At 34.9% G+C, this 25,670-nt stretch overlaps 4 protein-coding genes across 5 annotated transcripts; all 4 read left to right on the plus strand.

The window, feature by feature from the left end:
* The first annotated feature begins 1,227 nt into the window (after nucleotides 1–1,227).
* On the plus strand, nucleotides 1,228–3,655 carry SVR7 (pentatricopeptide (PPR) repeat-containing protein). The gene has a single exon (XM_016340288.3). It carries the CDS (start codon nucleotides 1,359–1,361, stop codon nucleotides 3,474–3,476), a length of 2,118 nt encoding a protein of 705 aa, XP_016195774.1. The 5' UTR covers nucleotides 1,228–1,358; the 3' UTR covers nucleotides 3,477–3,655.
* A 446-nt stretch (nucleotides 3,656–4,101) lies between these two features.
* On the plus strand, nucleotides 4,102–5,699 carry LOC148578588 (uncharacterized). Of its 2 annotated transcripts, none has more exons than XM_088501158.1 (2): nucleotides 4,102–4,436; nucleotides 5,077–5,172. In XM_088501158.1, exons 1-2 carry the CDS (start codon nucleotides 4,134–4,136, stop codon nucleotides 5,170–5,172), a joined length of 399 nt encoding a protein of 132 aa, XP_088357284.1. In that variant the 5' UTR covers nucleotides 4,102–4,133. The 2 variants fall into 2 exon arrangements, 1 of the variants encoding a protein (XP_088357284.1); XR_015902253.1 differs by lacking the exon at nucleotides 5,077–5,172 and adding an exon at nucleotides 5,578–5,699 and having other exon boundaries at nucleotides 4,317–4,436.
* A 2,525-nt stretch (nucleotides 5,700–8,224) lies between these two features.
* LOC148578589 (uncharacterized) lies at nucleotides 8,225–9,360 on the plus strand. The gene is made up of 2 exons (XM_088503113.1): nucleotides 8,225–8,813; nucleotides 9,263–9,360. Exons 1-2 carry the CDS (start codon nucleotides 8,225–8,227, stop codon nucleotides 9,358–9,360), a joined length of 687 nt encoding a protein of 228 aa, XP_088359239.1.
* A 14,918-nt stretch (nucleotides 9,361–24,278) lies between these two features.
* LOC107613286 (uncharacterized) lies at nucleotides 24,279–25,286 on the plus strand. The gene has a single exon (XM_016315222.1). The coding sequence runs from the start codon at nucleotides 24,279–24,281 to the stop codon at nucleotides 25,284–25,286; it is 1,008 nt and encodes a 335-aa protein (XP_016170708.1).
* Nucleotides 25,287–25,670: the final 384 nt, after the last annotated feature.

The following is a 25,670-nucleotide window of genomic DNA, read 5'->3' on the forward strand; positions in this document are numbered from 1 at the left end:
CTGCTCCATCGAAACACAATCTAGTAAAATAAAATCACTAGATTATTAAAAAATAAACTAAATGAAAAATAGCTTATAAACCTACTAATTTTAGGCTTACTCTATTTAACTGACGTCATCATGTAACTAATTAATTTATAACTAACTCAACCTTAAATTTTATTGCTCACGTTTTTTTCTTGTCTAACTTAACCTAATTGATTATTTCACTAAATACCTTCTAATTCACAACGCAATCTGATAGCTCTGACTGAATTATCTAATAACATGATTTCCTATATATTCTTTAATATGTTTATAGACAGTAAACAGTAACTATACTAAAAAACAGTAACGTAAAATAATCTACCCAACATAACAACACTTAAAAGTACATCTAACTAACTAACATGTAAACAATAAATCTGTTATTCTAACCAATAAAGAATCTACACCTAACAATTTTATCATGTAAACACTAAAACAAAGAATTCTACTTAAGATAACAAAATACATTATTTATTTACTAACTTGGAATTGAGAAAATCGCCCACACTAAATTTTATGGATGTCGAAAAGGCAGAAAAGAATAACAGAAAAAATTTGAAAGAGAGAATAGATGAAGAAAATGACAATAAAAAATGGTCTCATCAACTTATATAGTATGACGGGGTGCGGTGAACTCTATATAAATTATAGAGTTCGCCGGGGTACGGCAAACTTGTTCTTAAATACAAAAAAAAAAAAAAAATCGTATACGCGTAGTTAAAGCTAAAAAATTTTTTCTGAAAAAATAATTAATTATTTTATTTTATAAACAAAAAAAATCCTGTGCTAGTGACAAACATATCAATAAAAAATATTTAAATTATTAATTACAGTTTTATATAATTTTTTTATTGAAATTTTTTATACTTATTAAACTTTATTTAAAAAACTAACACACAACATTGATTAAAGTATCGGTACATTTTCTCTTAAATTCAATGGTTTTTAGTTGCTGAAAGATGAAATCATAACCAACAAACCATTGTGCATGAATTGAACTACATGAATCCGGGTATCAAATATAAAAAAAATTAAAGTAAAATAAAATAATGTTTAGAATTTAGTATTGCGTTAGTTCCTTTTTCTTTTCTTCCTCTTTATTTTTGTATTTTTTAAGCAGGCAGAATTGAAGGGGATTAGAAAAATAGAAAGGAAAAAGAAAGATATTATTTCAGCAAGACGAATTGACATTTCCATCCCGCACATTCACAAGAGATACATGATATCGGAAAGGATAAGATGGTAAATTACGCTGTATCGTTTTCGCCATTGCGCGATAAGGCTCTGTGAAGTGTGAAGGTGTGTGGATTGAGCAACTCAGAGTGGCGAAAATGGCTTACCATGTTTGCTCCTCCCCTTCCCTCCACTCTCTCTCACCGTCGATCGGTTCTTCGTCTTCTTCATTCAAATTCAACCACAAAGTCCGAAACTTTGCTTCCTCCTTTCAACCACCCTCCACTCCGCTAACGCCTTCTCAATCAAGAACTTTTCTCCACGCCAACTGCGTCTCGCTGCAGGAATCGGTTCTGAAGCTAGCCGAAGACGCTGACATTGAAAAAGTTTCCAAATTTGAGGACCCAATTGAAAAATCCTCGTCTTCCTCCAAGAATTACGTGTGGGTCAACCCCAAAAGCCCCCGAGCCAAACAGCTTCGGAAGAAGTCTTATAATACAAGGTACACTAATCTTGTTAAAATTGCAAACTCTTTGGACTCGTGCAACCCCACTGAGCATGATGTCTCTGAAATTCTCAAGAGCTTGGGGGATAAGGTTTTGGAGCAGGACGGTGTAATTGTTCTCAATAACATGGTGAGTTCCCAAACCGCACCTCTTGTTCTCAAATACTTTCAGAATAAGATTAGACCGTCTAGGGAGGTGATTCTTTACAATGTGACCCTCAAAGTGTTTAGGAAGTGTAAGGATTTGGATGGAGCGGAGAAGCTGTTTGATGAAATGCTTCAGAGAGGGGTCAAACCTGATAATGTTACATTCTCAACTATAATTAGCTGTGCTAGGATGTGTTCTCTGCCTGATAAGGCTGTTGAGTGGTTTGAAAAGATGCCCACCTTTGGGTGTGAGCCCGACGAAGTTACATACTCGGCCATGATTGATGCTTATGGACGAGCTGGTAATATTGACATGGCTTTGAGCCTCTATGACCGTGCCAGAACAGAGAAGTGGCGAATTGATACCGTGACTTTTGCAACATTGATTAGAATGTATGGTGTGGCCAAAAATTACGATGGGTGTTTAAATGTCTATGAAGAAATGAAGGTTCTTGGCGTTAAGCCTAACATGGTTATCTATAACACTCTGTTGGATGCCATGGGGAGAGCTAAGAGGCCATGGCAGGCCAAGAGTATATATAAAGAGATGACTAGCAATGGATTTTCACCAACTTGGGCGACCTATGCATCTCTCATACGAGCCTATGGCAGAGCACGATTCTGCGAAGATGCACTCATTGTCTATAAGGAAATGAGGGAAAGTGGGCTGGAGATGAATACACTTCTTTATAATACCCTTCTAGCTATGTGTGCTGATGTTGGCTACATAGATGAAGCATTTGAAGTTTACGAAGATATGAAAAGTTCTGGGACTTGCAATCCCGATAGTTGGACCTTCTCATCCTTGATTACCATATATTCTTGCAGTGGGATGGTTTCACAGGCTGAAAATACGTACAACGAAATGGTTGAATCTGGATTTGAGCCTACTATTTTTGTGCTGACATCACTTGTCCAGTGCTATGGAAAAGCCAAGCGTACGGATGACGTTGTGAAGACATTCAATCAACTATTAGATTTGGGACTCACTCCAGATGATCGCTTCTGTGGTTGTCTTCTGAATGTTATGACCCAAACACCAAAAGAAGAACTTGGGAAGCTAGCAAATTGTCTGGAGAAAGCTAATCCAAAGATCGGGTCTGTGGTAAGATATTTGGTGGAACAGAAGGAGGGAGATTTTAGAAGTGAAGCATCAGAACTGTTCAATTCAGTTATTGATGCGGTAAAGAAGGCCATTTGCAATTCTCTTATTGATCTCTGTGTCAACCTGGATTTGTTGGACCGAGCTTGCGAGCTTCTTGACCTGGGCTTGACACTCGAGATATATACAGAAATACAGTCCAAAACTCAAACTCAGTGGTCGTTGCATGTAAAGAGTCTCTCACTTGGAGCCGCGCTGACCGCATTTCATGTCTGGATAAAAGATTTGTCTGATGTTTTGGAATCTGGAGAGGAACTTCCACCTCTGCTTGGAATTAACACTGGGCATGGAAAGCACAAGTATTCAGATAAAGGTTTGGCGAATGTATTCGAATCACATTTGAAGGAACTGAATGCTCCATTCCACGAAGCTCCCGATAAGGCTGGCTGGTTTTTGACTACACTGGAAGCAGCTAAATCATGGCTGAAATCTAAGGGTTCGCCTGAATTAGTTGCTGAATGATTCATGAAATTTATGTTCTCCGTTTTTATATTATAATGTTTTTCCAGGGAATGATGAACCATGTAATTTATATGCGTTTTCATTTGTCTCTTGACGAAATTTTTGTACTAGATTCGGAAATAACAATTGGTTTATATTGGATGCCTTATAGAGTAATGAAGACACTATCCGGATGTCAATTATCTGTTGTAATGGTCGGATGATTTCTTTCAGGGAAGTCACATTAATTTTGTCATATTTTCTGTGTGCGAGTCTTGCAGTCTTGCCAAATATTGAAATAAAATATAAGATAATTGCAATGTTAAGCTTTTGGAAAAGTTACTCCAAGATAATAGCATTTTAATGCTCTTGAAATTTATTAATATATAATAAGAATGTAGTTGTGGTCTTTACTTGACAAGTGTTGAGTCTCATACAATGACAAGTGTATAAGCTAAATGTTTGACAAGTGTTAAAACAACAAAATTAATAAAATAATAAAAATTAAATTAAAAGTTCTGTAATATAAAAGAGTATTGGGCGGGAGTTCAATAAAGTTCAAATTCAAAGCCATTTTGTTCCACTTCCAGCTGTCTATCACTTTAAAAATCATTGTTTCTTTCTCATCCTCATATATATGTTTGTTTCTTCAATGAGAAGAGATGGTCAGAGACAGAAATGCAGTATTTGGCATGGAATAGATGGCGTTGGCAGAATAAAGACTTCCTCCGGCGACGAAGAAGGGTTAAGGGTGAGAGAGAAAGACGAGAGAAAGACAAAACGAAGCAGAGGAGAGGAGAAAACACGACGGAGGGAGAAGGAGAAGAGGGTGCCGACGAACCCGCGTCCACTGTAGAACCGCGTTGCAACTGCTCCTTTGCAGCCAGGCAGCAGGTGCTGCGAATGTCATCATTACGACGTTGTTGTACAGATTTGGACCTTGAGGTTGACGAGAGTGGTTTTGGTTCAACTAGAAATGAGGTACTTAAAATCCTTCATGTTTCTTTACTATCTTTTTCTTTTTGGTTTCCTGGAATTTTTGTTTGTGCTGCAAAAAGTTTGCGACTTCTCCAATTGAAATTTAGATTATAAGTGTGTAATGAATTTTTGTGTACTTTTTGGTCTCTCTACCAAAAAGGAACAACAGGGGAAAGAATGAATTTGTGTGGTATGAACGGTTTCTGTGGGGTTGAAGCCTGAGTTCAGGATCTCTCTTATTTGCCTCTCAGTTCTTTTTATCATCTCTAATTTGGTTCAATAGTTAGTATTATGCAGTGTTGTCTTAAAATCCTAAGCTGTGTAGTTGTGTTATCTTTAATCTTTGCTGGATCCTTAATTGCAGTTTCTTTGGTATAAATCTCTTTTATTAACAAGTTAAACACTGCGCATTTTTAGTTTTGATAAATTTACTCATAGTAGTTACTTTCGTTTTTTGTTTTTTGTGCTAATATTTATGTGAAGTTGTATGAAGAAGCTTTTAATAATGAACTGATAATGAACCTAAAGTAAAATGTTATAAGAACACTATAATCAGTTGTTATGATTCGGAGATGGTTGATAAGGAGAAGTATGTTCTTTTATTTGATCATTTTATCATTAATTGTTTTGAGAAATTATCCAGGCACCTGTCCACTCAATTGCATCAAATGCTGGAGCCAAGGGTGCTGTAGTTGTTGTAAAACTATTGGAACAACTGAACAAGACAATCCTAATCTAAGAAAACTATGGAACAAATTAACTAGAGTTTCAATTGAGCAATTATAAGAGTGATTATGATTGTCTCACTTTTTTCAATGGAGTTTCGTTTTTTTTCATTATCGTTCTCACTTTTTTTTTGGGGGGTTAAACTGAGACATTATGAGTCAACTTTGAACCATGATATTTTTTAATTAAATTGGATGACTTACTATTGGTTTCTGTGTTTTGTTGTTCATCAGTCATAATTTGATCTTCGCCATTAAAAAATATTTATATTAATCACAGCAAACTTTTGTTGTGAACATTAGTTTATAAGGGTTGTTTGCTTCATAATAAAGTTAAAGCTATTAATTATTTTTTTTCTATACATCATTGCCTCAGTTTCTGAAGGAAGTTGTTTTTACTCCATTGTTGTAATGTATAGTCTGCTGTGATGGAACTGATGGCAAAGTAACATGCTCAAATACCTGCTGGAAGACTGGGAAAGCTGTTTGGGATACGATGATAAAGAAGACTGCTACATATCAAGACAGTGTCAAGCTTTACAAGGAAGAATTTGAAAAAACAAAATTAGCTCTGATTATAAGTGTATTATAATGATACTAATGAAAGTGAGTATTTTGGTTTGGTTGTGAAGAAGAAGAAATCACGCGGGCGAAAAAAGGAAGTATGATGGAAGAAGGAGAAGAGGGTGGCGACAATGGAAACTGATGGAAACTCAGCTTATTCTGTCCAGTCAGATGCAATTGAATATGAATCATATAAAAAGCTCCACATAGGACTGTACCCAGACAGAGGTATTATTCTATCATTTCATTCTTGGGTTTTCATTCAATTTTGTTATGCTTTTTGCTATCCTCTTTAGTACTCTTGATTATTCTATTTATTTGGGTTTGTTGATTACAGCCCTTATTCTATAACATATAGAGAAAAAAGAATAATTTGGTTTTGGACATTCTATAACAGATAATTTTAGAGCAATGAAGATCATCAAGTAATGCAAAAAAAAATTCTGTAAGATAATTTTTTCACGGTTGTGTTTGTGTTGTACAACTAATTTAAAATTAGTGTGTAGTTGATCAATTTTTCATCTATTAAATTTGTTCTTCATTTGGTCAAAATTTGTTCTGCAGATCGCGCATACCCTTCCAGTTTCACTTAATAACATTGGAGGTGTATTAATGGGAGCCTGTTCTGTATTAATGGGAAACTTTTGGGATACGCATACTACTGAAACTCTGTTTGAGTCTGGGTAGCAGATATATCGGTAGGATTATCTTTTGACAATCTGTTATTTTCAGCGGCAATTTAATTTTTTGAGTTTAAGCCATCATTGACTTACTTCTTGGTGTCATATATGTATTAGGTAGGTAGCATTGTGGTCTTTTACAATTTTGGTTAGCTGAGCTAAATTGTTCATTATGCTATGTTTGGGTCTTAGTGATGACTAATGCAGATACAGTTAGTTTAGGATGTTCTCCGACTATTGTGTAGAAAAAAAAAATGGCCCCTTATAAATTTATGCTGAAAGAAGAGAAGAGAAGAAAAAATATTTACTGCACAGATGGATGCACTTGGTTTAGGCACTTAGAAAAAATGCTGAAAGAAGAGAAATACAAACCTTTCTTAAAAAAGTTTCAGTATATGTTACTCTATCATAATTGTACCAATAAGATATGGGTTGGGAGGATGATTTTCTTTTCTTTTATCTGAAACAGTATGTTGAGCATTTTTATTATCATCCTATGTTTCCTGGATTACAGCATTAGCGTGCTCTTTGAAAAATTGAAACTCTTCAATAATGAATATGATTTTCAAACTGGGTGAAATTCTAAATGCTTATATGAAGACAAATGACAAGCTAATGCTAACAATGTTAAGATAAACTTAGGTAAATATAAATAGTGAAATTCAACTCAAATTCGATTCAGTGAGTAAACATTTAAACTTTAGAATTTGATACCCTTTCGGTATCCACTACATCATTGTAGTGCCAAGTTGTGGCTGTTTGTATAGGTTTCTTAATCAGAACTAATGAATGATCCAATTTGTGTTGCTGTTTATGTTCCAATTTGAAGAGAATCTGAAGTGTGTGATTGCCGAAAACAAAAAATTGGCTGAAATGCTCTTTATGCTTTGTGAGAACTAAAACTGGTATGCTGTGCTCAAAATTCAGATTATTAATCACTTTTGTTACCATTGAGATGTTATTCATAAGGAACCTTATTTGAATGATTTCCACTCATTACAATGTTGTGCGGTTAGTTGGAGATGATCTCTTGATGTCTAATGCAAAACGCATTGAGAAAGCAGTACTAGGGTATGTGTGTAATGCTCTTCTTCTTAAGGTAGGTGATTAAAATTCAAATGGACTTTAAAGGGGTTTCTTTGTTCTCGCGTTTTCTTCATAAAATTAACTGTATTTCATTAATAGAGGTGCTTATATCCAAAGTTTGCAAAAAGTTGTTTTTGTGTGCAAATACATTAGAAAATAGGCTCAATTTTATGGAAATGGAGGCCATGTGTGTGCTATGCCTCGATATGGATTTGTGGGGAACTAGACAAATATGTGGGATAATTTTTTTGTCAGTGTGATATAGAGGAACTCGGACCGTGCGTGTTCTTTGGATTTAATTTTTGAGTAACAAATCGCACGGTTCGATTTGTGTTGTAAGGGGAAAAATTTTGGATAGTTGAAATCGGACCCTACGATTTCCTTAGTAGGTAATTTCATTGCATATCGCATGGTCCGAGTTCGAAGTTGAGGAGTTGAATGGAGGCACAATGTACTCGGACCCTTCGTTGTGTGGAAGGGGTATTAGGAACTCGGATGGTCCGAGTTCGTTTCCTTTTTTTTTTTAATTTTCGTTCAGTTTAACCTAGTCGAAGGGTGCGAGTTCGTTAAGGATGCTGATATAAAAGAGTGAAGTGAACTGGTGGGAGCTTAGTTCCGTCTTCCTCCTTCTTGAACGGCTACTCCTACTCTTCTTCTATCTGGGTTTTTCACTTTTGCTTTTGAAAATCTAGTTGCTAAGGCTAAGTTTATGCTTATTTTTTGTTGAGTGAAAAAAATGAGTGACAGAGTATTACTAAAAATACACTATTTTGGTCAGATTTTGTTACAAACGAGTGAAGGAGTAAAATTTATTTGTGAAAACCCACTAGATGTTGTTATTCCTTTTATTATCTCATTTGAAGAACTCAAAGGTGTAATCTGTGAAAAGATTAACTCTGAGAGGGCAAGAAAGATATCCTGTATCCTATACAGATATCCCGTACCGGTGTTTGGTGGATTCATCCAGTATCAAACCAAATATGTGACGGACGAAGCGAGCATGCAGGAGATGTTTTCAATGTATATTGAAAACCTGTCTCAGATCTCGTTCATCGAGTTGTATGTTGAGTTTGAACAATCTGAGGCTGACCGGAATATTCTACGGGAAGATTATAATAGTGACAGTGAAGAAGAGTTCGAAAGCAACTACGAATTTGTTGGTCCAGATGGAGATGAAGATCAAGGCGACGGAACCATGGCCCCAGATGTGACAGAAGTGGCAAATGCACTCGCAAACGAAGTGCCGTTTGAGGAGCCATCATTCATGCGAGCGTTGGACTTAGAAGCCATGCATGTTCCGGAATTTTCGGAATATATGACTGCAGGTTACATAATCGTGGTATTAGTGTTTTTTTAGTTAGTCATGGATTGAGTTATGAATAATTTACTTTTTATTTACCATTAATTAATCATGCGTTGATTAAGTTATGAATAATTTAAATAATAATTAAATTCTCTATAATATGGTTATTACAAAATGCGTGAGTTTGTGGACAATATTATTTAAATAGGTTCGCAACGTTCTACGGTTCAAAGTCTGTGAATCGGACCGGACCGGTCCGGTTTGTTTGGTTTACCGGTCGAACCGGGAGGTCCAGTCTAGTTTTTACATTTGCTGCTGATGTTCTTATTTTGTTTAGAGTGACATAATAACATGTTGCAAAATCTGGAGTTATAGCATACTGGTTACAGTGAAATTTGATTTACCTTTAGAATCGGTTTTGAAATACCTGTGTATTAATGAAATTCTTTCCAATGGTGGTTGTTGCAGCAGAAGTTCCTATTGTCGCAGATGGTGAATTTGCCATTGGTATGGAGTTCAGTTCCAGAGAAGCTGTTATTAAGGCGGTAAAAGAGTATATGATACGATGAAGCGTTGACTACCGGGTGTATGAGTCTGAGCTGTTGACATTTTATGCCAAGTGTACACAGTATGGGTCAGGGTGTGATTGGGTTATCAGGGTTAGCTTGATTAGCAGGAAGTACTGTTGGGTTATAAGGAGGTATAATGGTAGCCACACCTGTACCAAAGCCACCATTTCACAGGACCATTCGAAGCTGGATTCTATCACAATTGCAGAAGCAATAAAGCCACTGGTTGAGGCTGACCCCTCCATAAAGGTAAAATCAGTTATAGCAGAAGTGCAATTGAAGTTCAACTACACCGTGAGTTACCGGAAAGCATGGTTGGCTAAGCAAAGGGTAGTAGAAAAAATATTTGGAGGTTGGGAAGCCTCTTATGAAGCGTTGCCTATATGGATGGAGGCCATGTGTCGCAAGAAGCCATCTGCTGTCGTCCATTTTGAGACTATGCCTGCATATCAAGGTGATGACTTGGTGGGTGATATTCGGGTACTGCATCGTGTATTTTGGGTGATATTCTTGGCCGCTTTTTTGAAGACAGAAGGAGTGAAGCGATTAGCACTCCGACGTGGCGGATCAATCCTCAGATTGTAACCTTTGACGTTGTCCTCCGGAGTGTCTGCCTGACCTGTATACAATTTTGAATAAACAAGTATATGCAGCACATTACATATTCATTACCAACATAGATACCACAAATCAAGAAGGATAACCCAGTCAAAGATGCCATGTATGAAAACAAAAAAAATAACTTATCGAATATGTAAAGCAAAATAGTTAACATAATACCATCGTTACGAGATTCTTCATCCTCATCGAACTCTTCAATTTCATCATCCTCACCATCGCCCTCGTCATCCAGGTCGTCTACTAGATAAGCATTGGTTTCTTGTTCGAGTGTGTTAGTGTCTTCCTCAATGAGTCCCATGTTAAGACGGTTAGGATTCTGACTATTGAGAATACCGCGTCCACCCTCACTCCTACTAGAGTCATCAACAGATAAAAACCCCCCGGAAGCAACGGATGAGGTATGGCCTGGATACCTCGCATCCAACGAATACCTGCCTGGCATGAACTCAAGCTGATGGCCATATTGTGATTGTGCGGCATCTGCAGCCATGAACCCAAGCAACTGGCTAAAAGAACCTCCTTCGCCTGTTTCAAATTGTGACATACCCCAATATTGTTGCTGCATTGGAAATGATCGGGTGAACTGTGTATAAGGTACAAACGGGTTTGAGGACTGAGGTTGTTCTTGTGGAAGCGGATTTGGAGGTGAAATATGTGGCTCCTGTTCTTCATTGTCCTCATCCATATCCTGACTACCTTCATCTGTATCCTGATTACCCTCATCCATTTCATCATTACCCGCATCCATATCCTCATTACCCGCATCATCTTCACCCACAAGATTCGACAAGGCTAAGCGGTCCCCAAATTTTGATCGGTACCAGTTCATGTAACTATCCAATGGATGCTGTGAAGGGATAGGAAGCTCAGAAAGAACGTAGTGATACCTGTTTGTCCAATGCATCACCCAAATTGAATGACTCGGTGCCGTGGCCCAGTTAAGATTCTTCGGACCAGTCAGAACCTCCCCATGCACCTTATCCAAATTCTGCTCCTGAGTAGGTACTCCCTGAACGAAACCAAACTGGCACCTGACCCTATCGGTGGCATGCCACTCGATACATTCAAAGAACACCAACGGAACTGTAGCGCTCCATACAACCGATTGCATGTAGATTTCAGGAGGAATTATGTTCGGATCCACACAATTCACATCATAAGCAACCCAGACAAACTGGAAAAATAAAGGAAACTCATAATTACAACCCACAATTCAAATAACAATAACAATGCATCATAGTTTTGTCGAAGACCCTAAACCCGAAACTAATACTTCTTTAATCAAAACGCACCTGGCCTTCCTGAAGTTTATCAAAGGCCTTCCTAAAGTGAGCTAGCTTCAGATATCTATATCGTCGGTCACCACGCTCCCAGTTACGCCACCTAATATGATATTTTCAATTAGTTCAACTGAATCTTAAATATCAAGAAACGGGTACATTGTAACATAATATTACCTATTTGCTAGTGAAAAGCTGCGGGGTTCTATAGGAAGCGGTGATAGATATGGCAGTCGGATCCAAGCCCAACCGAGCAGAAGTGTTAGTGGTCCATCTATTTCCTTACAGTTATAGCGAGATGCCCTACATAACGCCCTGTAAATGTGTGCTAGGCATGCCGATCCCCAGCTATACTGTCCAATATTGACAAAATCACGAAGCAAGGGTAGAAACTTCCAGTGCACGCCTGCCCCAGACTTATCCCCAAAAAAGATCGTCCCAATCAGCAACATAATGTGGCACCTCACATACCTTTGTATACTGATTTCATCGGTCAATTCTAAATTCTCTTTTAGATTCCGCAGCCAGGTCAGTTTTATGCAGCTAGATCTACAGTCCTCCTTACGCGGTGCAACGCCAAATTGAAGCAAACACTCTCCATGGCTTCAAAACTACTCATTGTCATTCCTGTAACTGGAAGACCATCTGTGGGAAGACCAAGAATTAGAGCCACATCTTCAAGAGTCACGGAACATTCACCAATGGGAAGGTGGAACGTAGGGGTGGCAGTGGGGCGGGTAGGGGCGGGTTTTTGCCCTACCCGACCCCGCCCCGCCGTCCTGTTATGCATATACTACCCGCCCCCATCACTACCCGCGGGTAGTAAATAACAGAACCCGAACCCGCCCCTGCGGGTACCCGCCCCACCCCGACCCGCCCCTGTAAAAATTAAATATTTTAATTTTTACCTATTTTAATTTTTACCTATTCATATATAAAATAAGACAAAAATTTAAAATTCATAGATAAATTAAAATACAAACATAAAATTTATACAATGTCATTAACTAAAATAACAATGATCTTCAATCCTTATTCTTTATCATTTTCAACATCTTCATCATCATTAAAAGTTTGCAAATCAAGATTTAAACCTGAAAATTAAAAGAGATAACAATTAACAAATTAATCAGTACTATGAAACAAATTAACATAAATGAAGATTAATCAATATATCACCTTTACTTCCCAAAGGTGCCCACAAAATTAGAGGATACATGAGGGTATAAAATTAACATAAATCATATCATAAATGTATAATTACAAAATTAGAATAAACCAAATCATAAATGCACAAAATCATAAGCTTGCACCTAACAAGTTCACCTTTCGGTATTCACAACCCTTGACATTTAATTTATTTTGATTTGAATATTTGATAACACTCTATGCTACTTGTTTAGACTCCTAACCTGCTAAGTTCTAACAAAATTTATTGGATTAAACTTCTAAATGTAAAGAATCCATCCATGCTTGTCCATCAAATCAAAAACAAAAAGAATTCAAATTTTCAGTTAATGGCTTTTGAACCAATTTAAAAACTTCCGTAGCAAAAAGGGCAAAGGTTCCAAAATGATGCATCTCAAAAATTTGAAAAATAAGTAACCATTGATCATGTCAATTGATTTGGTGCAACTATGCAAGACTCATTATCATGTGGTGAGGCTAGTTGCCTCCACGTTTTTTACATTGTAACATATACCCTGCACTCAGAATTTTTATTTTAAACAAGAAGGTTAATGTTGACTGTAATAATATTTCAGGACCTTTTTGTAAAGATTTTATCCTTCTGGAGATGAATGAAGAAAACGAGAATATAAAACCAAAGACTGATTTAGAACTCTTTTTGAATTATGCTAACCAGTTCGTTTGGAAAAATTTGATGAGGCTGAAGGAACTCAATGACATCAAAGTTAACATCAACATAAAACTAAGTGCATATTTTGTTAACCAAGGAAACAGAACAGTATGTAGTTTGTGATTCTCTCCACAATTAGAACACCATGACAATTGTAAAATCAGAATAAAATCAAACTCCAGAATGCATAAGAATGATAAAGAAGCCAAAACAACTTCTGCCTATAACCAATCAACAAAGAAGCCAAAACAACTTCAATTTTTCAAGCTTTATTCCAACTAACTGCATATTTTGTTAACAAAGAAAACAGAACAGTTTGTGATTCAACCCAAACAAGCTGTTTCAACATTTCAAATCATTCAAAAAGAAAAGATAGGCCGGGAAACTCAGGAAACTCAGTTACAAACTTAGTTACAAACTCAGGAAACTACCCAAAAACAAAAGAACTTCTTCTTTGTCTATTCGCATGATACATCCAAAATTAGCAAGAGATTAAACATATGAAATCATTCAAACAGAAAAGAAAGGCTGGGATAGGGGCAAGAACTGTACCGAGGAGAATCAGGAGAGGCGCGTTTCGGGACCAGGAGAGGCGCGGACGACTGGACGAGGGTCGATTCCGATGCAGAGAAAGCACCGGGGTGGCTCGTCTAGTGCGCGATTTGGAGGCCGGAGGGCGGAGGGAGCGCAGAGGATTTCGGACTGAGAGGCGGCGCGGAGGAGGAGCGACCGGCACAGGCGGCTTGAAGGAGTCGCGGTCACGCAGAAGAGACGCGCTGCAGAGGAGTGGCAACGAGACGAATCAGACGATTCGACGAGTTGCAAACTTGCGATGGCAAAGACGAGTTGCGCGGAGGAGGAGCGACAGGCACAGGCGGCTTGAAGGAGACGCGGAACTAGAGCAGATTCGACGGCAGGCACTGGGTTGAACTGAACCGAGGCGGCGAGGCTATGGTCTTGGAGAGGAGAAGAGCCGAGGAACAGAGGAAGTGAGAACTGAGAAAGGGCCAAAGGGGTTGCTAACCCTAATTGAGTGAGTGAGAGTGACGGCGAGAACTAAGCCACTGAGGTTATGAGAAGTAACTAACCCTAATATTTGCTAAAAATATATATATATATATATATATATATATATATATATATATATATATATATATATATATATATATATATATATATGCACTTCGGGGCGGGTTTAGCCTGAACCCGACCCCGCCCCGCCCCGCTCATCAACCCGCCACGATTTAGACCCGCCCCGCTCCGGGTCGGGTTCAAACCCGCCCCGACCGGGTAGGGGCGGGGCGGGTACTCGCGGGTACGGGTACTGCTGCCATCCCTAGTGGAACGTATGTGTGTCTGGGTGCCAACGTTCGATTAGAGCATTTACCAATGCTTTCTGATACTGCACTATCCCAATCTGAGATACATGATAGAAACCGGTAATTCGTAGATGCTCCTCTACCCTATCGTTGTACCGATCCGGAGAAACTAGGTGATTACATGTCAACATTCTTAATTTCTACAAAAAAAAAAATAACAAATTACTAGTCAGATAAACAACAACAATTACTAACTTACCATCATCAATCATTTTACTGAATCGTTATATAACTAATTATTCTAACTTCTAAAATTATTTAATTAATCTTTAAAATTATTCACAACTGCAAATAAAAATCATTACTAATACATATATTCCTAATCAAAATTCTCAACCATATTACAACATCTAGAATTAATTCTAATATTAATGACTCATTTGTTAAACATTTTTTCCTCAACAATAAAAAATATTAACAACCAGTACATGCCCTCATTCATATTCTAACAACGGTAATAATTAACTTGCTAATAATAATTACGACAATTAAAAAAATTTATATATTCTCATAATAAAAAATCTAACATGCCTTAATTAGAATAATCATACTAATCATTCAACATTAACACTATCTCACAATAACAATAACATTAACATCAACTTCTTCATCAGTAACAGTTATAGTTAATTGTTTAAAAAAATATTTAAATATTAACGTTCGTTCCTCCCACCTAATTATACTAAAAATTAATTAAAAATTTAAAAAAATTACATTCTACACTTAATTAATAAATAACCATTCTTTGTTTACTTCTCTTTTTTTATTACATTCGGAAGAAGACCACCTAACAATAATAATATCGAATTTCTCTATAATAATATTTATAATTAAAAATCTGTAAAAATTTTTTTGAAAAATCTAACAAATATTGAAAAATTAGTAATAATCATTCTATTTATATTCTTTAATTGCATTTTTCACAACAACCATAATAATTAAATTTTTAATATTAATAAATTTAAACATAATAAATTAATAAAATTTTAAAAAATTTTAAAAAAACTTACATAATCAAGATCACTGAGATAATGAATAATGTGAAGCTCAGATCGATCAACATCTTTAACTTTAAATTTTTTTGGCATTGTTTCTCCTCCACCATGCAAAGCAGCCAGAGAAAGGGAGAAGAAGGTGACCCAAGCTGAGAGCGAAATGTGAGAGAGTGAACTGTATTCGGATGGAGAGAGAGGGTTGAGGGGTCTTTGTTGGTTTCAGGGGCACCGTTCGGGGTTAAGCATGAGCGCGACGCGTGTCAACTTTTGCTTCAACTCGGACCATGCGATAGGTTGAAGGGAAATCGGACGGTCCGTGTGCTGGTGCGTTCTCGGAGGGTCCGAGTTGCAATCTTCACTGAGCCAAATGCACGCTACTCGGACCGTGCGTTTTGTGTGTGGAACTCGGAGGGTCCGAGTTGTTCACCCCTGACACCACAATTTTGTAAAGCACTTCCCACCTCCATATCAGAGTTCTACACCATCCATGGCTCCATATGTAAATTAAAAAGCGTAGATAGCAACAAGAAAAAAAAATAGCAAGATAGCAATTAAGAAAAATAAATTTATCAAAATAGTTCACGCGACAGTTATTTAATATGGCTAAAAAATTTGTGAACAATATTTTCTAATGTATTTGCACACAAAAGCAACTTTTTGCAAACTTTGGATATAAGCACCTCTATTAATGAAATACAGTTAATTTTATGAAGAAAACGCGAGAACAAAGAAACCCCTTTAAAGTCCATTTGAATTTTAATCACTTACCTTAAGAAGAAGAGCATTACACACATACCCTAGTACTGCTTTCTCAATGCGTTTTGCATTAGACATCAAGAGATCATCTCCAACTAACTGCACAATATTGTAATGAGTGAAAATCATTCAAATAAGGTTCCTTATGAATAACATCTCAATGGTAACACAAGTGATTAATAATCTGAATTTTGAGCACAGCATAACAGTTTTAGTTCTCACAAAGCATAAAGAGCATTTCAGCCAATTTTTTGTTTTCGGCAATCACACACTTCAGATTCTCTTTTGATGAGATGGTTTCATTGTGATTTTAGAAAATTAGTTTTTGTTTGCCAGGACTCTCAAAGCAATGCTTTTGGATCTCAATTTCCATTTTGCTCATCTAGATAAGTACTTATCGAACTAGGATATGAGATGTTCACTATGATCAATGCAATGCTTCTATCTCTGACATATCACCACTTTGGGGATGTATGTGTCTGTCAAAATAATTTCATCTCTGGGTTTATTATTGCATTTTAATTTTCTAAAATTTTCCCTTATAAATTCTAAAAGTAGATGACATCCATGTTGTGTTTGCTGAAGAAGATAGAATGGGAGTGGGTAGAAAATGTGGTGAAATCTTTAGACTGGTTAATCGAAAGTTACTTTGGAATACTTCCAACCTTTATACATACGCGAGGTAAAATTTAAATGCATACATTCCATTTCCTTCACTAGAAATATATTTTGGTGTTCCTAAGAAGTATCTATCAAGTAATTTTCAATGAAAATTTGTTTTGCCTCCTAAAACAAGAAAATCTGTATTTGAACAATAGTTATTATTAGGATTTTGAAGAAAATTTGGTGCAACTTCTCGACTAAATATGCCACAAGCTCCAATGGTTTAAAGAAACATTGGGCTTTTCCTGAAAAAAAAATTGTTTTTTTTTCTCATTTTTCTTTTGGTTAGATATCTACCTTATGTCGATTTATTCTCAAGGTGGTGTTGATGAGCATTGATCTTTTGTTTTTGTACTTTTTTTTATATTCTGATGTGTCCTCAATTTTTTTATTCAATTGTAAAAAAATATAAAGTCAAGATTATTTTCAAACTGAGGATGGACCTCAAGAATGTGATATATCTCCATTATACCATAAAGAGATCAGCTCATTGTCCAAAATTATGTATAAATGGTCCTTTTGGGTTCCGCTTCTCAAGACCCTGTAAAGTATGACATTGTGGCACTGTCTACTGATTGGCTTTGGTGTTGCACCCACCACTTCCATTAGCATTCGAAAATATGTAGCTACTACACATTGATCATGTTGGAGCTTTTATATATGTAGTCTGCTTTCTATTTTTTTTTTTTTATGTTATACTGCATAGTACTAAAATTCAATTTGAAGACCATCTTTTTCATTAAGTAAACACCAAAATTTTGATATTTTATATTTGTAATAAAGCAGTTTTAGATGATACAATAGCTTAACAAAGGATTCACTTGAAGCATATATTTGATTAGAAGAGAGCAAACTTGCTTTGATTGGTTTAGAGATATAATGAATGAATTTTACAACTTCAAACATCAATAAGAAATGGCTTAACTTGACTGCACAACCTTATTGTCTCATTCAACACTTAAGTAATACCGTTGAGATAAATAATATCATGTTAAACAATTGACACAGGGACAACATCAGTTATGTCATGATATGATATACTCAAATTTTTTAATTTCTAACTATTTTTTAAGATGTTATCACTCTTTAGGTTGCATTAGATTTTTTATTTTGACCAGTAAAATAGTACCTATTATGATCAGCCATTTTAAGTTGTTTATATGTATGCTTTTGCTTATAATTAGAGTCATTAAAACGAGTTAAAACTCACGAGATAATTCATTAACTTGCCAGAAAAAGGCGAGTTGAACCAGCAAAACATGTATACATATGTGATGATTAATATATCTTTTTTATTTAACAGTGAGGGATGCATTTGTGCAGCGGAAATCGAGGACATGATTAGGTGCTTAAACTTTTGTTTTTTTTTTAAATGAAATTTGGCAAAGGCATGTAAAATATGTACTTTAGTTTGGAAATTCTTGGATTATTGTTCAAAACCAGTGGAGTTTCTGTTGCATCTCTTTGCTTGCATTAACAATGTTGTTAATTGTGATGTTTGTCTGTTTCTGGTATTATATCTTCACCTTCACCTTTACTTTTATCTTCTAAGATAATGCCACAATCTTCAAGCTAACACCCCGTCAGCTAAAAAATTGAGGACATGGAGAAAATACCCTTTTAAAATACACATATAAGAGAAGAGGGAATCAAAATAACTACATGAGTGATGAGAGCACTTTGACTTTAGGAGTTTGTTACAAAAGAGAGAGATAAATAAAAAATAGAGTAAAGTATCGTTTTTGTCCCTAATATTTGGGGTAAGTCTCAAAATTGTCCTTAATGTTTAAATCGTCCTATTTAAGTCCCCAACGTTTCAAAATTGACTCAATATTGTCCTGTCGTTAGGAATCTGTTAATGGAATTGATGACGGGACAAAATTGAGACGATTTTGAAACGTTAGGGACTTAAATAAGACGAAAACGTTGGGGACAAAAATAATTCATAGAAATAAATTTTTATTTTATCCTTCACTAATATCAATCTTTTACTGTACATAGTTATTCAATTATTTTTTAATCACATTACTTTGATTCTAAATAAATTTATTTTTTTAATTTTACTCTTAAAGATTTTTACTCATCATGAAATGTCTGTAAAATGACTAGAATCACATTACTTTATTATATATGTAACATTTTTTTCCCACAAGTTTATGTATTAATAATTCTACAAATATTTTATGATGAGTAAAAATTTTTAGGAGTAAAATTATAAAAAAAATAAATTTATTTAGAATAAAATTAATGTGATTAAGTATAATTTACTTAGATGTGATTAAAAAATAATTGAATAACTATGTACCATAAAAAATGATATTATTGAAGGATAAAATTAAAATTTATTTCTATGTATCATTTTAGTCCCCTAACATTTTCGTCCTAATTAAGTCTCTAACGTTTCAAAATCGTCTCAATTTTGTCCCATCGTCAGTTCCGTTAACAGATTTCTAATGGCAGAACAACATTGAGTCAATTTTGAAACGTTAAGGACTTAAATAGGACGATTCAAACATTATGGATAACTATCAGACTTACCCCAAACGTGGGACAAAAACGATACTTTACCCTAAAAAATAAGTAGCATGAGTGGGTCAGGCTTATTTTGAGAATCATAGTAAAAGAGTTTAAGTTCAAACTTGAAAAAAATGTTCAAAGAAATGAGTGGGATAGGTTCACTCAAAAATATATTGAGTTAGAAATTGAAAAGATCAAAGTTTCTTTTGAATTTAGTGTTTTTTTCTTTCTTCTTTTTTAAATAAATGGGAGGCAGAGGATCTTTCTTAAACAATTTGATAAGAGAATAATACTAGAAAGAAGAGAAAAATTCTTATGAAAAGTGAAATTTATTTTTTGACCAAAAAACTTGACAAAATATATATAATGTGTAATGCATATTTTTAGTCTGAAATTAATAAAAAATTTCTTCACCTAATTTTATTTTTTACAAAAAATTCCTTTCAAAGGAGAGAAGACTCTTCGAAATCTTTATGCTAAGAAAAAATTCACGAAAAATATCTTGCGATATATATTTTATATTTGTTCTTGCATATAAAAATTTGGGTTGATTATAGTTAGATACTTATATAGTAATGCGATCAATGATTTAGTCAGAAAATTAAGTTATTGGATGATTGATTCAAATAGTAGACCACTTCTTCCAATTATTTATTTATGCTTAATATAATTAAAATATAAATATGTGGATGCTTGGATAAAAAATAATGCAATGATGTAAATAATGATTAGTAATTTAATACAAAAATAAAAATAAAATGATAAAGATGCATCTAACCATAATTTTTTTTTATTTTATTTACTATTCTTAACTATATTAATAAAGGAAGTGAGGGAAAACAATTTTAATTGATTATATTTTACTATTTTAATTACAGTAAAAATAAATGAGTACTCTGCCATAAATAAATCTACTGAATTTTGCATTGACTCATAGTAATGATACAAAAAATTAATTGGGTGGTTTTTCATATTTAAAAGTGAATTTGTATATTTATATTAATAATATTTTTAAATATAAATTTTTGTCAACTATAGTAATAATAAATCTTGACATTTTTTACTGTTTAAAAAAATATTTGCTTCCATAATAAGCTTTTAGAATTTTAGAATCATTAAAACAATCAATAAAAAAAGAATTAGTATTTATTTATATGATTAAATAAATAAAATTATATAACCCAATTATATATAAGTTATTTTGTACATAAATTAAAAAAACAAAAAATAAAATAAATTTATGAAACAAATGACACGAAGGATGAAAAATATACTAAAAAAACATTTTAAATAGTTAATTTCACATTTACATAATAGTTAATTAATCTAATTTTTTCAATTTAGTTAAAATATTTTTTAAAATATTATCATTTTTAATCGAATTAAACATCAACATAACAAAAGAGATTAATCACTTAATTTTTTTGTATAGTGAATAAATTAATTCTTTCAATAAATATATACTAATCTTTTTATAGATAAACTATATATAAATACAATAAAGTAGATTAAGGGACAATTTACATAGTTAAATAAAATCAGAGAAATCTTTACCCAAATACACAAATCAAAAAGTTGTTATGTGTTTGTGCAAAATGTATTATTATGTAAACCGTGGAAGCCAACCACGGTTTTTGATTTATACATAAACCGTGGCTGGTAGGGACGGATTACGTGTTGAAACAAAATGACCATAAACCGTGGTAGGCTACCATGGTTTATGAATACAAGAAAATCTTCATAAAACCTTGCTGCTAGCACCGGTTTATGAAGGAATGGTAATTGGCATAAACCCTTGTAGCCTACAACGGTTTATGAGGAGGGAATATTTATATATATATGTGGGTGAGATTCAACCTGCTGAGAGATACATTTTTACATATATTTTTAAAATATAATATAGATACATTTTAATTATATTAATAAGACGATTAATTTACGTCTGAATTCACAATATAAGAGTAACTTTTGTGAAACACGTTGAAGATGATAAAAGTGTGTTTCAGTACTTTTGAACGATGTTCTTTGATGTTTGACAACTTTTATTTTTTTGAACGCCAACTTGATTCTGCATCCCAAAAGCTGTTCATTAGAAGCAAAAAAATTATAGCTTCTGCATTTACTCAACCCACGTTTTTTATGAAAAATATTTTTGATGAAAGTAAATTGATTCGGAGTAAGTCAGAAACAAATTTTAATGCATTTTGAAAATATTTTTAATACAAACGTGGGTTGAGTAAATGCAGAAGCTAAACGTGGGTTGAGTAAATGCAGAAGTTATAATTATTTTAATTATTTTAATATTCTTAGCATTTATTTAGAAAAAATTATGGAAAAACCAATAATAACAAGCAACAACCTAAACGTGGGTTGAGTAAATGCAGAAGCTATAATTTTTTGCTTCTAATGAACGAGCTTTTGGGATGCAGAATCAAATTGGCGTTCAAAAAAAAGTTGTCAAACATCAAATAACATCGTTTAAAGTACTGAAACACACTTTTATCCTTTTCAACGTGTTTCACAAAAGTTACTCTTATATTGTGAATTCAGACGTAAATTAATCATCTTATTAATATAATTAAAAATGTATCTATATTATATTTTAAAAATATATGTAAAATCCTCCATGATTCCACCACTCAAACCTGAGCAAATCCTCCCACCCTCTCTCTCAAACTCTCTCAACTACGAAGGTTTCAAAAATTTTTATTGCTTCCAAATGATCTGTGTTGAGCATAAACGGATTATGTATATATATACATATAAACGTAAATCGTGGGAGCCTAGGAGGTTTTACTTTTAACGCAAAATTTCTCATAAACGGTGGTAACCAACCACGGTTTATGCCTAACACTTTTCCTTCCTAATCCGTGGTTGGTGGCCACGGTTTACAGCCAAACTTTTCCTTTCATAAAACCTCCCTGCCAGCCACGGTTTATATATAAATCAGAAACCGTAGTTGGCTTCCACGGTTTACATAATAATGCATTTTGCACAAGCACGTAACAACTTTTTGATTTGTGTATTTGGGTAAAGGTTTCTCTGATTTTATTTAAATATGTAAATTTCCCTAGATTAAGTATATGACTTACACTATTATAGACTATACACTAGGATCTAATAATATAACTAAATGTCACTTAATTAGTATTCGTTGTTTGTGTAATTATAATATAAACTATTTTTATTAAAATTTTAATTTTTTTGAATTCTATAAATAAAAATAATAGAATGTAACAACATTTATTTAAATATATAAATATAATAACTTTTATATTTAAGTAAAATTTGCTAATACCAGCTAGAAAAACAATAAAATTATTTTGGCCTCTATAAATAGAAAATGAAATAGTCTTACACAATATACCATAGATTTTTATATATGAGGACTTTTTCAAATTAAAAATAACAATTATTAATAGAGTAAATGCCCTTTCCGGTCCCTAACAATTTGCCCGATGGACTTCCCACCCCCTAAGAAATCTAAATACCCAAATCGATCCCTATCTATTATGATTTCAGTACGTTCCAGTCCCTGCAACCGGATCCGAGCAGGTCACTGGCTGATGTGTCAGTAACTTGTCCACGTGGGTTTCTCTCCTTCATAATTGGGACAAATCGCCCCCTGTACCTTTGTTGAAACGCTGCGTTTCATTATGAGCGTTATTCCATAAAACACCTTCCTCTCCCTCTTCATTTACATTTGGCCCTAACTCTGAAACCTTTCTCCTTCCCTCCAAAAGAGCGTTACGTTGAGGACGTGCGATCGTGCTGCACCACTGTGTGGGAAGACATTGGAAGCATTTGGCAAGTTTCTTTGAAACGGTAAGCAATCTTTCGTTCTCTTCTACTTACTTTATGTTTTATTGTAGTCAAATTGAGGAGTGTGTCAGATAGTGGGAGTGAAATTAGCTTTGATAACTCAGTTCTCCTCTGCATGTTGATTATGGGTGGATGGGGTGAAGCACTAGCTTTGTTTGATGAGTTAGGGTTGTTGCGAAACTATAATAGTGATGTTAACTTTGAAAGTTTCTACCTTTCTACTTATTGATGAGTTAAGAATTCTTAACTGATAGATATTTTAGTCTATTTGCTGTTGATTAAGTTTGAAGTATAGCTCTGTTACTGAGTTATAGTTTGGATTTTTACAGATGTCTGTGTTTGTTATCCCTGTTTTTCATCATGGTGGGATACTCAAGAAAGATCCAAATGGAGTGCTACGATACGTAGATGGAAAGATTGAAAAATTTCCACCCATGGATGTTGATTTTGTCAACAAGAAGGACTTGGAAGAACTCTTCAGGGGATTAGGTTATATAGAATACAAAGAAATTTACTGGCTTGATCCAGCAGCAAGAAACCTGGAGTTTGGGCTTCATATCCTTAAGGGTGACCAGGATATTAATGACATGTGTGAAGCCACTCTAAGTTGTCCAGATAGAAATGAGTTCTACATCTACTTTGAGCACCCGGTAAGTCAACCAATGGCAGTCGAACCAAAGGCAGAACCAGAGGAAGAGCCTGTTGTGGTCACAGAGGAATCCTCATCGGATGATGGATACGAGAGTGCCGAGGATGAGGCCTACAAGCCTTCTCCTCCTAGTTTTGAGACTGATAGTAGTGATATTGAGTCACCAAAAAGACATAAAAAAAAATAAAGGAAAAAGCATCTGTGTCTCCATCAAACAAGAAGAAAGTGTCACCTAAGAAAAATGGTAAGAAATCATCAAAGAGGTATACTGGGAGGAGGAGGAAGAGACATGTGCTATACGGTGAATCTAGTAAAGGAAATCGAATTGAGACACCTCCTAGTGGGTTGGGTTCTGCCCAAGGGCCAGTAGAAACAGATATGGGAGGGCCAGTAGAAGATGAACTAGGAGGTCCAGCAGTGGTTAATGAGAAGAGTGACAGTGATGACTACAACTATGAATATGCTTCTGAAGAGTGTCATACCCCGGTATCTTCTGAGGATCAGAGGACAATGCACGGACTTGATTTCAATGAAGAAAATGAATATGGAGAGGTTCGGTTTGAGCTTGGAATGCAATTTTCGACTATGGAGAAATTTAAGAAGGCCTTGAAGGATGTATTTGTTTGGGATGGAAGAGATTGCATGTATATCAAGAATGAGAAGGAGAGGGTCAGGGCTAGATGTGCGGAGGAGAACTGTCCATGGTTAATATATATGGCAAGGAACTCAAAAACAATGGCATTTGAGATAAAAACATTTCACAACAAGCATACATGTGGAAGGGATTATGGAAGCAATTTGGCCGATAGGGCATGGGTCACAGATAAGCTGGAAAAAAGGTTGGCAACACAGCCTAAGCTAACACCGAGGGAAGCAACGGAGCATATGAAACAGGACTACAATGTTCAGGTCCATCCAAAAATGATCCAAAAGGCTTTGAAAGCAGCCAGGGAAATTGTTGTTGGGAATGACAAGGCACAATATGGGAAGTTGTGGGATTATTTACAAGAGTTGCACAGGAGTAACCCAGGCAGCACGGCTGACATGTGTGTTGACCCAATTCTGCAATCTCTACCGCTGTTTGACAAAATTTACATATGCTTAGATGCGTGCAGAAATGGTTTTGTTAAGGGTTGTAGACCACTAATAGGCCTAGATGGATGCTTTTTAAAGGGGTATTATGGAGGCCAACTCCTAACTGCAATGTCACTTGATGCTAACAACCATGTATTCGTTATTGCATATGCTGTTACAAGAGCAGAAAATACAGAGAACTGGATGTGGTTCTTAACTCGACTTCAGGATGATTTGGGAGACCATCAAGTGCGTGGATGGAATCTCATGTCCGACCAACAGAAGGTAACATCATTTGCCAACCTATTCTGATATTGATTATAATTCTGCAGAGTTTAGTTGGATTATAGTGTAGATATTGTTTAGATTATTAGATATTGTTTTATAAATACAAGTCTGCACAAGATAATTGTCTTATTAGATATAGACTTCTGTTGCACATGTTGGATTATAATTAGATGTTTGTAACAGTTATAATTGGCATGCCATTTTCAGTTTTATAAATGCAATTCTGCACAATATAATTGACTTATAATTAGTTTATGACTTATAACAGTCAATTTTTTTGGTTTTTGTTTTAGTATCAAGTTGAAAAAACACACATGGTCTTCTGAGTGAAACTTCTGGAGCAGGTCATATTTTGGAGTGAACTTTTTGTAAAATACTCATGCTTTGGTTTGTGAATCACTTAATCAC

Source organism: Arachis ipaensis, chromosome B1 (genome assembly GCF_059453495.1).
Source record: "Arachis ipaensis isolate K30076 ecotype BB chromosome B1, ASM5945349v1, whole genome shotgun sequence".
Classification (NCBI taxonomy): Eukaryota; Viridiplantae; Streptophyta; class Magnoliopsida; order Fabales; family Fabaceae; genus Arachis; species Arachis ipaensis.